Consider the following 13,516-nt stretch of genomic DNA (forward strand, 5'->3'; position numbering starts at 1 on the left):
CTCTAGCGCTCTCCTGATGGCCTGCCAAAATGATGGAGTTTAGATTGCGTGACGTCAATCTCCGGAGCTCATATGGGAGTGTGAAGAAGTCAAGGATTTTTGGATAAATGTGAAAGAGATGATAGAGAAGATAACATTCCACTGTCACCTTTAATCGTTTTATTTCATTTATATCCTAAGGAGGTCAAGTTAAAAAAGACGGAATATATATTTATAAATATATGCATTTGTAGCGTGTAACACGTGTCAGGTCTGATGAATCACACTTGTATAGGGATCAATATGGGCCAACTGATCAGAAGGTAAGGAGCGGCTACTGGAGAGAGGGAAGCAACACAGCGGGTAGGTGAAAACCAAGAGTTTCGTTTACTGGTTAGAATCTTGCATTCATTGAAGAACTTCTTAATTGCAATTTGTCTGGAGTATGTAAATCTCAATACTGTCATTTAACAACATACAATGTATGGCAATGCTTATAGTCAACTCTCTTTTTGAAATTTTAGGAAGTTGGACTCATCAACTCAAACAAATCAACTCAATTGAGAACAGTTGTCATTTGTACAAAAAATGAAATAATAAAATAAAACTTATTGGAAAACTCAACAGACTCTGTTTATAACCAAAAAAAACTGAAGGAAACAATAAACAATGTTTTCAAAACAAAATATTACAACTCAATTCAAATCACTCTTTCCCTTCACAATATAGCACAGTCTTTCAGCCAAATGAATCAAATATACAAGATTCACTGGATTGATTCAGTTAATGTCAGTTCAGAATCAAATGACTCAGATCAAAAGATTTGTTGACTCTTTAGAATCGTTCAGTTCAGAATCAATGTCTCTCCGTTCAAAGCTCAAGGAAAAATATGCAAAAACTAAGTCTCAGTCCTGTTGGTCCAAAAACAAAAATGGAAAAGATTTCTCTCATAAGTGATCAATTTTACATACGCTCATATGCGTCTCACGTGTCCAGGATGATGATCGTAATTTCTCAAAAGAAACACAAAAGAGAAGGAGAAAAAAAACCCAGCCTTGCAAAACACAAGGCAGAACAATAATTAATCTTCCATCCAAACACTTTCATAAACAAATATCATGTATACACGTCAAACAACATATTAACTCAACAACTCGACACTTATACATGACATTGTCACTCTTCATTGACTCGTTTGCATCTTCACATGTGGTTAGCTTTAGCCCAATGTGCAAATATTACATTACTGATTTGCCACTGAGTCTTCAACAGTTTTCTTGTAAAATATCAAGTAAATATAAAAAAAAAACTCACCAAGGCAAGAATTTCACAACTTATTCAATAAGAAGATAATTTGCGGTGCTTTGGTGCTCCGTGTATCTACATCGGCCTTTATTCTCGATTCTCTGCCTCGTCGTCTTCTCACTTCGACATCAGCTCTTCTAAGTTCACTCAGAAATGTAATCTTTTGATTGCATTCAAGTTTCTTTTTCTCAATATCTATTTTTTGATGCGGAGTATCTGGAAATCACTCAGTGTGCATATGCTTCGTCTGACTCACTCGCTCGCTCGCTCTCTGGCAGCGGCAGTGTCGCCGGCGCAGTCTCAGTGCGCTGCTACCATTGGCTCGTTGGAGTGTCAATCAATGCAGCACGATCAAGGATTGGACGAAACACTTTCTCTTCTAAAGCACTCGTTTTTCTCTCTTATTCTCGTTTTCTTAATTTTCCCATCTTTTTACATAACTTTCAACTCTTTTACTGGTAGCCTGGATCACCCGGGTTACACATTCTTCAAGCAAAACGGCTTATTTCTATAAATTGGAAAAGTATGTGTGCACCAAATATAGGACGTTGGCTGAAAGTAATGGTAACAAATATGTCAATGGAAAATGGAATATATAATTTTTGATAGAGTTTGGGGACCTTTCAGATTGTTCATAGATAGAAGACTAAGAAAGACTAAGAAAGGAGGTGATACTGTATAATAATGTAACATACTGAGAAGCTTTTTTCCCACCAGCTTTTTTTATTTTCTCTTTTACGTGGAAATGTATGTGTACATGCAATAAAAAGATTTGAAAAATTTATTTTATTGAAATCAATGAACAGCTTAGTAATTAGCAACATTTTTACCACAATTTTGCTATCAAGCACAACACATCTACTAACTATTACACATCAATTTACACAAGGACTCTAAAGAGGAGAAGCTGCTCTTTAAGACTGTTAACATTTTCAAGTGATCAATTAGATTTTTTTCCATTTCTAACTATACTTTTATTCTGTCTTATAATTAAGTTTTAACCTTTACATTATTTTAAATGTCTTATGTTTAATTTAATCTTTATTGTACATCCCTCGCCGGGGGCTTAAGCACATTTGACTACCTCTGTAAGAATGTGTAAAAGACATTTGAGAACATTATTTAGTACGAACATGGAATCTCACAAATGCTACTCTCCTCCCTCGAGCAAAAAACATCTCCCCACTTCACCTCAAACATTCGTCCATTGAGTACAACACAGTCTTCTCCCAGAGGATTGTCAGCTGATTTGTGATCATCAGGAGGCTGCGCCCAGAAACTGACATTAAAAATAGAATGAATAATTGATTAGATGTTTAGACAGGCACTTATTCTAAGATTTTTCAGATACATTTATATGAATACTTGCTTAAGATGATCCTTGGTGTCGTCCACCCATAGCCACACACCTTCCGTGTGGATATCAGTGAGACCAATCCAATATAATGTTTTTGCGCCAATAGCGTGTATTTGCTCTGAAAGGTAATTCTACGAAATAGAAATGAATCTACTTCATTTATTATGTCTAATGCGCATATTGCATCTTAAATTAGATTTTAAATGAACCTGCTCTACCTGCTCCTCACTACTGTTGATGATGACCAGGTCTCCACCCAGATCCTGACAGCGTTGTCTACTGCTGTTCCAGTCCTTTTTATCATTGGAGAAAACATAGAATCCGCCATTTTTCTGGACCCACTTCTCTGGGAAATCTTACATGAAAATTTCTGAATGTTTAGTATCACTGTGCAGTACAAAACCGTTGTATGTCACATGAGTAGTGAGACTCAGCTTCTAATGTTTCTAATATGTGCTGACATGAAAAATAAATTGACTTGCTTTTTTGGGGACAGTGATGTGCTTGGGACCTGTTTTCCATATCTTTGTGAAAGAACTGTTCGATTCGAGCATTGTGGCCAACATGCTTTTCTAGCATAGAAATAAAGAAAATTATAAATAAACATTGTGTACTATTATCCGTTTTGTCATGTAAATGAAGATGATGAGGAGTTTGTCTACCTTGATCTGAACAGTTCCTTACTAGTTCACAATTTATAAGCCAGTCTAGGTCATTGCTACAATCTGCAATACAAATTAGAAAAACTTCTATTTTGTATGTAATATACATTGTATAAAAATACAATGCATTTTAGACACCAAATGAACAACAAAGTTCATAAAACTAGCTTGTAGTCTATGGGAATGCATGATAATCTGAACAAACAGCAGAATAAACACAGACCATTTCAAGACTATTGTGTGAATGTTATGTGAAAATTATTTTAGAACAATTTTACACAAATTACAACTAACCCTCAAGAAAAATTGTTACGTGTGAGAAAAATTCGATTTTTTTTCAATAATAATAATAATAATAATAATAATAAAATGTGAAATGCATGTAGCATGCTGCAATATATAAAACATAAGGGTACTCACACAAGTAAGCCAACACCGCATTAGCCAGCAGAGATAGGAAGAGAACCGGGAGAAAAACCATGATACAGATAGCTTCTTTCTTATCAACAAAGCTATTTCTACCTAAAACGAAAAACATATAAATACAATAACATGAAAAGTTAAATAAAACTGTTGAAACACATCACCCGCAAAAAATTAAGCTGTGAAATAACACTTACTTATGTCTTTATGTGCTGATCTTGAGATGGTGTCGGAATAAATATCTGCAGACATCTTTTGCAGATATGTGAGAAATGAAGAAAGGATCTGTTGAAGTATTCTGGCTAGAGGGGTTTAACTTTAACTGTACTTCAGTGGTGATATTTCCTGTCATCATTTCCTGTCAGTTGGTTATTAGTTCTAAGGGGCATCATCTCAAACAATGAATGATACATTTTTATCTGTGGTCAATACTTGCTGTTTATGGTTTTGCTGAATTTATTGCGTAATTGCTGAAATGTTGCTCTAATTGAACTCTGATCTTACTCTAATTCAATACTGATGCAAAGTATTACACTGGAAAGAAACATGGCTTTCTTTTTCATCCCTCTCTTACCGAACCAGAGAGGGGCTTCTTGCTGTTCACAGTTCAAACAAATATAGACATGAAGAGTTATAAGGCAGCAGCAACCACATACCTTTAGACATACATGCCATTAAAACACAAAGTACATTCAAAAATATATGTAGTTTACTTGTGAGCATATATATTACGTTATTTAGTTTAAGGTTATATCACATATGAGAGACTTTTTTTTTTTTTCCAAAAAGGTGATTGTATGTCGAGTTGAACCAGATGCTTTGGGGTAAACTGAGACAGCATTTGGGATGAAGAATATTTTTTTTTATAGAAAACTACACTGCCTTGTGCTGGTTCTGACTGCTCGGTCATTGAATAATAATAAAAAAAAAGTCAGACTGGATCATTCTTATTGTAATGAGGACTGGAAACAAACAGACTGTAGTCCTATTTTACTCTGTTGGTACCTGCTAGTGTGAGTTTTAAAAACAACTGATCACATCAATCAATCAATCAGACATTATTATAATAATGATGTTTTAATATAAAAATACATTTGACATTATTTTAATATTGTGGTGGGCATAATACATTATGAATTGCTTTACAGTAATTATTACAATAAACACAGGTCTTAAGGCCCGTTCACACCAAGCACGATAAAGATAACAAATAAGGATATAGTTCTAAAAATCGTTCTCAATATTAAAGAATAGCAGAGTCCACACCGCAACTATAACGATAAAGGCACAGAGAAACGATATCGTTGGAATCACTTTCAGATCGATTTTTCCAGCTGATGAACGATACAAACATTGACAGCCAATCAAAATCCATCCTGCTATAACGAGCTGGAGAATTTAATGAACGATATCGTGCGCTGGTGTGGACGCTAATATTATCTTTATAGTTACCTTTATAGTTTTCGTTCTTGGTGTGAACGGAGCTTTACTCTTGTATCTTCCTTACATATGTTCAACTCAGTTTTCTACAAAATAGTGTATTAAATATAAAATCGGCATGTTTTAGTCCAGTAAATATTCATTTTTACTGTTACTTTCTCAAAATCAGAAAAGATTTCCTAGCAAAAAGATGTAACGACATGTATCAGTAATATTAAAAGTCCTACTTCTTAAAGGAATAGTTCAACCAAAAATGAAAATTTGCTGAGAATTTACTCACCCTCAGGCCATCCAAAATGTCAATGAGTTTCTTTCTTCATCAGAATGAATTTGGAGAAATGTAACATTATTTACTTGCTCACCAATGGACCCTCTGCAGTGAATGGGTGCTGTCAGAATGAGAGTCCAAACAGCTGATAAAAACATCAGCTTCATCAGTTTCAAGTTAAAAACCTCTTAATGATGAATTTGTTCATTACAAACATGCAGTTTCTCAGTCCACAAGATGTTAATTGAAGGACTAGGATTACTTGTGGATTAGTGTGATGTTTTTATCAGCTGTTTGGACTCTCATTCCGATGGCACCCATTCACTGCAGAGGATCCACTGGTGAGCAAATAATGTAATGTAAATTTCTCCAAATCTGTTCCAATGAAGAAACAAGCCCATCTACATCTTGGCTAGTGTGAGGTAGTACATTTTTAGCTATTTTTATTTTTGGGGTGACAGTTGTTTCTGCATGGATAATCCAACCAGGGGGCAGAAGACATTGATAAATGATTGCAAACAATGATAAAATATAGTAAATTATTTGATATTGCTATTTGCTACTTGATGTTGATATCATTTTAATGTATTGTCATAATTATAAACATACTGGTTTGTGGCATAAATTGTTTTACCGTTTACTGCATTTTGCTATTCTTCTAGTCTAGTTAATTACTAGTTAGTTACCAATATATGGAGTCAATTTAATGCCACTTATATATGCAGAAGAATAATGTTTTGCAAACAGAAATAAAAGAATTGCAAAAATTAAGATATAAAAAATCAATGACAGTTGTAAAAGAAGCTTACGAACTTTGATTCTATTTTATCTCTGCAATACATATTTTCCATGCTCACACCTACTCATTTATTTGCAACGCTCCATTTATTTTGCGTTTCAGTCAAGCGTGATACAATTTTCCTTCACGGTTCACTTTTCTGTGCGTTTCACCTAATGGCACTGTTTCGACGTTGGAGTCAAGAAACACAGGGTGTGTTCAGCGGGCCTGGGCACGCCCCCGCGAAGCCACATCATTATGCAGCTGGAGATGCAGGTTTGAAAGTCAGCATGGCAGAGCGGAGGCCTGCGGGTGGATTCTAGGTATGTAAAGTTGATTGTTTCCTTTTATTACACTAACATTAAAAGTGTTGTTTTGTTAACAAATCACATGTTAAACTAAATGCGATTACTATTAACCTGTTAACCCCCCCCCCCCCCCCCCCATTTGGGGCCTCACAGGTGAAAATAACCTACCTAAATTAAAATCGTAACAGTTCCTGACCAAGTGTGCTACACAAACAAATGAGGTATCTTTGGAAAGAAGACACTCTAGGCTTTACTATCCATCATCCAGAGTTGATAATGCTCAAAAAGATAAAAAGTTATAGACACTGACGTGCCTTGAAAAATGTTTTTCCACACTGAATGTTTTTTATTTCATATACAAATACATGAAATAACGTGCCCAGGCCCGCTGAACACGTCCCAGTTTCTTGACTCATCATTGGGGAAAACATAGAACCTGCCCTTGTCTTGAAGCCACCTCTCTGGCAAACCTGAAGTGAAAGATTATTCTGGGTTAATTGAGGGTTATTTTAATTATATGTGCATGAATTCTCATTCAATGGCAGAATGAATAATCTCCCAATTTAAAAAAAAAAAAAAAAAAAAAGTACATCCAATATACACACATATATATATATATATACATATTATAATTATGTATATTAACTTGAATATAGAGGAAAAACAACTTGTACATACCAAATATGTGAAAAGCAGTAATATGAGATACCTTTATAAGAACAGGGAAGTGATGGCTTGTTGACTTCTGCAGTTGTGTTAGTGTTTAGAAGAAATGTATAAAGAGTCAACCAATTATTTTATAGGATAAATTAATTGAAAATGATATATTGATTTATAATAAAATAAGAAAATGTGGTTTACAAACCTGTATTTGAGTTGTTTGTCACTGGCTCACATCCCATCAAATGATTTGTGTTACTGTTGTAATCTGTGAAGCATAAAATAGCAATGAGAAACTGATACACAGTGCTAACACAACATATACAAATACAATTTAAGGTAAGCCAACACTGCGGTAGCCAGCAGGGACAGGAAGAGGAGAACAGAGAGAAGGACCATCATACAGACACCATATCTCTTATTGCTGACACACTTCTTATCTGAAAATACACTAACTATGTTACAGAAACAAATAATTTTCAAAACAAATCAACAGTTTAAGGTCATACTTCTCCAAAGCATTTTCTGTCAGGCAGATTGCAGGTTATTGTGGGTGACCTAACACTGTCAACAGTCATTTTTAAATACGGGGTCCCACAGGGTCATGTCATGAGTCCACTGAAGTAATCATCATTGCACACAACTGCAATATATTCTTTAAAAATAAGACCTCTGAAGTGGAAAGCACAAAAAAGTTTTATCCCAGTTTTGAAACGTGAATATTATTCAGTGTTACACATGAAGAGAGAGAAAAACAGAAATAATACCATGTTAATCTTATGTAACAATATTTCTGAAATATGTATCTGATTGCAGATTACTTTGATTATATAGAATATAAATTATGGAGAAAAAAAATGCACTTTGATCATTCTCTGCTGATCCTGAATTATGTCGTCGGAGAGTATTTATATAAATATTTTCTGTCATTTTGTGGCTACTGCTGATTTTCAAACAGAGAACTGCTCTGATTGAACTTGGTATTTGAGGGGTTCAGCTCCCATAGTTTCCTTTTGTCATTTCCTGTCAGGCAGTCATTAGGTGTTTGGGGTATATAAAACCATTTAGGACACATTTACATCTGTAGTTTTATTCTTAACACTTCATCAATGATAACATTGGTTTAATCAATGACTCTATGTTTGTCTCTGTGATGTAGAGCTGGCACACACAGCATACAGTAATGTGATTAATAAAACATTTAAATAGATATGCATATATCTGATGGCATTGACTATATGGTTGTAATTGCAGAACTACAGTTCCAAATATATTGTATAATTAAAAGAAATCTCTACACAGCTCTGGTTGTTATTCAGGTTGTGTACTTTCAGATTGTTGTTGTTCACATAGATTAAAAACAATTATGTTATAAAATAAAACAAATCATAGATTATTATTATTTTGTCTGCTACCACTCTGTAATACCACTATATTGCAAGAGATTGAATTGACACACCATCTGGAACTTTCATTTTCTGTCCATTGTTATGCAAGTTTCATTCCTAAATGTGGTATTCTCTAAAACTGTGTGTGAATGTGAATTACAAAGGTAATTCATTGCCAAAAATGATTCTTTTGTGCAGGAAATGAGGAACATTTAGCAACACTTATGCTGAAACACCAACGCTCTTTAAAGCAATCCCGGGACATTTAGCACAACGGCCAATGAGTGATCCTTCCACACTCAAATGTCACAATGGACCGACATGAACTTTGTACAGAGGAAACTAGGAAGTTTTGTAACATTTTTTGCTTTAACCGTATTTTATTTGTACTATATTAAACTTTGCTTACACTTGCATATCTATTTGCTACAAATTAACACCAACATGACATGTACAAATCTAAGATAATCTAAAGAAAGACTGTAGTAATGTGAACCATAACCATTTAAATGAGGCATTTTACTACTTTTATGTGGGTTTTGTAAAAATCCACAATGCCTATAGTTGAAAAAGCACAAATAAATTCCTACAGTTAAATTTTTTTTTTAAATTGTAGCATTTTATTTTATGGTACCCAAAAATACAAATTCTGTCATCATTTACTCACCCTCACGTAGTTTGTATGAATTTCTTTGTTCTCCTGAACACAAAGGAAGATATTATGAATTAAAAAAAAAACCTCACTGACTGTGAACTTCTAAACAGTAGCATACCACTACCATTCAAAGGTCTGGAGTCTATTTAACAATAAATCCTGAAAAAATAATTTACATAAAAATATATCCATTTTTAACACTGATAATAATCAGAAATGTTTCTTGAGCAGCAAATCAGCATATTAGAGTGATATTAAACAAAGGTCTTATGGGTTTGGAACATAAGGGTGACAGAATTTTCAGTTTTAGGTGAACTATCGCTTTAAGAATAATGTGAATTATTCACGCCAGTGATTCTCAGGGGGAAGATGAAAAAAAAAAACTGTTGGGACACATTTGATCAATCATACCTCAGACATTTCATTGTTAATGTATGTGCACTAAACTAAGAAAACAGAATATTGTGAGTGCAGTACCAGGTGACAATGTAGATTTTACCCGCCAGGATTAGAGTAATTTGTTTCTGGCCCACATCCCATTAAATGATTTGTGCCATTGCTGTAATCTGAAAAATGGTAATTCTATCAAAATAATGCATAGTGTAAAATTAAAGGTGCCATAGAATGCATTGATACAGTATTTTAAATTGTTCTCTGATATCTACACAGAAGGTATGTGGCTTAGGTAAGGGCAAAAAATCTCCAGAAACGATTTTACATGTCCATTTACAACCCTAGGATTTCTCCCTAGAATGAAACGGTCTGTTATTGGCTTATTTGGCAGGGTCATGAATAATAATGAGCTCTGCTCTGATTGGCTGTTTCACAGTGCTGCTCAATGTTGAGCTCTGCTGTGATTGGCTGTTTCACAGTACGGCTCATCAGCAAGAAGGAAGCACAGGGAGGAAAATATATATTTAAATACTTTCTCTCGCAGTTATATCGTCGGGTAATTATACTGTATATAAAACGCGGGCATCAGGGAGCCGTTATTAATATGCGAGGCATTGAAATTGCTTTTGAACGATCCATCGATCGCGTTATAGTTTCACTTTCAAGAGACGCGATCACACAAACTATGTTTACATTATGGAGCAACAGTACTTACCACACATTTCACAAGATCAGATGCTTGTCAGTGGTGCTCAGGATCTGTAAGTCATTCGCCATCATCCTCATCTCTCCTTACTGAGAGTGAAAAATCGACTGCACTGTAACAGGCTACCGCTAGCAAGGAGCTAACCATGTCCCTTTAGTGGCTCGCGTTATTTGCTTTCTGTGCCTTTCTGAATACAGACACCAACCCATCCCTGCACTTCACACCCCCTGCACGGCCTGGAACATAACATTTATTTTGTTATTTTCGCTGTTGTCCGCGCTTGTTTATTTACAATACCTGCAGAGCTTCTGATGGTTCGGCCGGCTTAGAACAAGGGCGGGTTTATGCAAATGTTGGGGGCGTAGTGATCCCGACTGTTGCGTCACAGTCGGTGTTATGTTCTGATTCGCCTGTTTTTCAGTGGTCTTTTTTAATCACGAGATTTACATATGAAGGAGGAAACTATGGTGTTTGAGGCTCACTGTATGTCATTTCCATGTACAGAACTGTTATTATTTAAATATGCCAGGGTAAAGACAGTTTTTCATTCTATGGCACCTTTAAGACTGCACCATGCCTGTGGTATGCGTGTTTGTGTGTATATGAAACTTGAGGATACTCACACAGGTATTACAAGACACTATTAACCAGCAGTGACAGGAAGAGGAAGAACCTGGACACTGATACAATCACTCCTCCTGCTGCTGCTGGATCTGTAACCTACAACATACACATTAAACATGGACAGAGAGACATGTGGAAAACAGATCAGTACAATAAACAAGCTTTTAGGAAGTCAAAACCGTGTATAATTGATCAATCCTCTGCTTCAGATTAATTTACTAAATCACTGCAGAGAATCCAGTGATGAGCAAGTAATGCAGGGCTAAATTTCTGTAAATCTGTTTTGAAGAAACAAATTCATCTACTTCTTGGATGGCTTGAGGGTAATTCTCATTTTTGTTTAATTTCTCCTTTAAAATATAAGATTTATCCTAAAATAACAATATCCTGAGCAAAACTGTACAAAGGAATAAGTGTTTCATCCTTGAGCCTATTTTTTATACACAACTAACAGAGTGAAATTTTAGTCACATAGATAAGAAGATAAGAACAACTCAAGAATCACTTACATCCATATGCAGCTTCCAGCCTTTCTCTGGACAGTGGAGCAGTATTACTGTAAATATGAGCAGTCATCTTAAGTTTGGCAATGATCGTCAGACAAAAGTGAGGAATTAAAGCAAAGATGGCAGGTGTACTTTGATTTCAGATGCTGCACTGTCACACACACACACACACACACACACACACACACACACACACACACACAGTGTTAATATGTATCACTTCTTGTTAGAAGCCAGTGAGCAGCTGACAGTGGGACTGTTTACAGCTTTTGTCAGCGGTTAAATGCAAATCAGTCAGGAAGTTAACAATAGTTTAATATCAGCTATAAACATTTATGCACATCTAATTTCTTGTCTAAATGTGTCGATGTGATTCAGCTGAGATCTCGCTAAGCTTTCAAGTATCAGCATTTCCTGCTCCAAGTCTGAATTTGTAGGACAGAGTGCAAAACCCTTTAACAGTTACATACACAAGCTTCACCTGCACAGAGATAGACTTTTTTTTTTCAAAACATTCGAAACAATTACACACTCTAAACTTTTAGTGTATGTTGCAGGATTTGAAATAAATCAGGCGGGTCATTCTTCAATTGGGGTGGCAAATGAGAGGCAGAAATTTTAAAAATGTTTGTTTTCTTTTAATAAAATTTAATGCTATGCATTTAAAATTAGTTTAATATTATATATCAATTAAAACTGAAGCTTAATAACATTTAGATTTTTAAATAATTTGAATCAAAAACTGGTGAAACAACCACTTATGTCTATGGTGTTACCAATATTTGAAGTAAAATTTTGGTTTGTTCTAAAATGAGCAGGGATATGCAACTTTAGGTAATAATTAATAAATACAAAAATTACTGTAAGGACTCAGTTGCATTGATCATTTAAATTAATTTTTTCAAAAGAAATGCTTAATTGTTCATCTTGGCCCCTATTTTTGCCAAAGAAGAATTGTTTCGTTTTTTAAAAAATGTGTATATACATTAAAAAGGGCAGGAAAAATGGTCTGTGCTACTTATATAGTCTTTATTCTAAAATATTACAACCACTTTACAGTCTAAAAACATTAAATTATATGATCAAATGGCTCTGAAGGAAAGAAATTTCAGATATTTTTTGAAGTAACACCACAGACGTAATATTGCATAAACGGTTTAACAATTTAAAGTTTATTGAGCAAAATACTGAAATTCAAAATGAGTAGGATTACAAGAACTATCTTCTCTGAGAAAAGAACATTTAGAGAAAAACTGAATAAAAAAATATTATTAAAACACTACATAAACACTGTTTCTCACAGTGAGTGTTTCACTCTCTCAAAAAAATGTCTGCACAATGGATTGTGCTGCAATCACAATGTGTGATATGTTTCAACAGAGAGATACAATTATATGATTATGGCTGTCCTATGTGTTTTATTAAAAATACAACATTTCTGGTTGTATGTTGTCTGTGGAGTTACTATAGAGTCTGTGGTGTTACCAGGATAGGCAGTAACACCACAGACAAATTAGCCTAAATCCAGACTTTTCTAAAATGGAGGCTGCCATCATGATGATTTAAAGATCAGGGGATATTTTGGAGATATGAATAAGTATGTATTTATCAAAATTTTGATTAAAATTTGTAAAATCTGCAAGTTATCAACATAACACCACAGACACCAATAAAGTGCGACACATGAAATTGTGAGGAATTTAGCTAACTTTAAGAAAATTATTAAGAAAGAATGTACTCACCATGCACCCCTCAGATCAACCAGCACCTGCAATGACCTTTACACACAGCAAGTAGTCCAAATAGATCTCCCCCGTTTCTTAAAGGGACGACGTCCATTGATGTAACACCACAGACATGAATTTGGGGGACACTACTTTTTTCTTAAATATTACAAAATATTTTTTTTTTTTTAAATTTAATATAATTGTACATGTTAAATCAAATCTATATTCACAATATAACCACTTTATTTGTGTTAAAAATTTTATTTTGTTGCAATTACATTCCATGAAACCTCTCTGAGGTATGGCGGGAACATGCATATTTTGTTACAAATGTAAT

At 34.6% G+C, this 13,516-nt stretch overlaps 1 protein-coding gene across 2 annotated transcripts; it reads right to left on the reverse strand.

Moving 5' to 3' along the window:
* Positions 1–1,967: 1,967 nt before the first annotated feature.
* Positions 1,968–4,079, reverse strand: LOC306861117 (C-type lectin domain family 6 member A-like). 2 transcript variants are annotated; one of them, XM_079403206.1, is made up of 7 exons: positions 3,924–4,079; positions 3,724–3,825; positions 3,304–3,366; positions 3,124–3,213; positions 2,860–2,996; positions 2,654–2,772; positions 1,968–2,563 (listed from the first exon to the last, which is right to left on the reverse strand). In XM_079403206.1, exons 1-7 carry the CDS (start codon positions 3,976–3,978, stop codon positions 2,407–2,409), a joined length of 723 nt encoding a protein of 240 aa, XP_079259332.1. In that variant the 5' UTR covers positions 3,979–4,079; the 3' UTR covers positions 1,968–2,406. The 2 variants fall into 2 exon arrangements, with proteins under 2 accessions (XP_079259332.1, XP_079259333.1); XM_079403207.1 differs by having other exon boundaries at positions 2,054–2,563; positions 2,650–2,772; positions 3,924–4,052.
* Positions 4,080–13,516: the final 9,437 nt, after the last annotated feature.

The sequence above is a fragment of the Barbus barbus genome (genome assembly GCF_936440315.1).
Source record: "Barbus barbus genome assembly, chromosome: 4".
Lineage (NCBI taxonomy): Eukaryota > Metazoa > Chordata > Actinopteri > Cypriniformes > Cyprinidae > Barbus > Barbus barbus.

Coding starts and splice junctions, on each gene's coding strand:
- LOC306861117 (XM_079403206.1), bottom strand. CDS start 3,978: ATGTCTGCAGATATTTATTCCGACACCATCTCAAGATCAGCACATAAA. Junction 3,367..3,723: donor TGCGGTGTTGGCTTACTTGT/GTGAGTACCCTT, acceptor TTTGTATTGCAG/ATTGTAGCAATGACCTAGAC. Junction 2,997..3,123: donor ACATCACTGTCCCCAAAAAA/GCAAGTCAATTT, acceptor TTTTCATGTAAG/ATTTCCCAGAGAAGTGGGTC.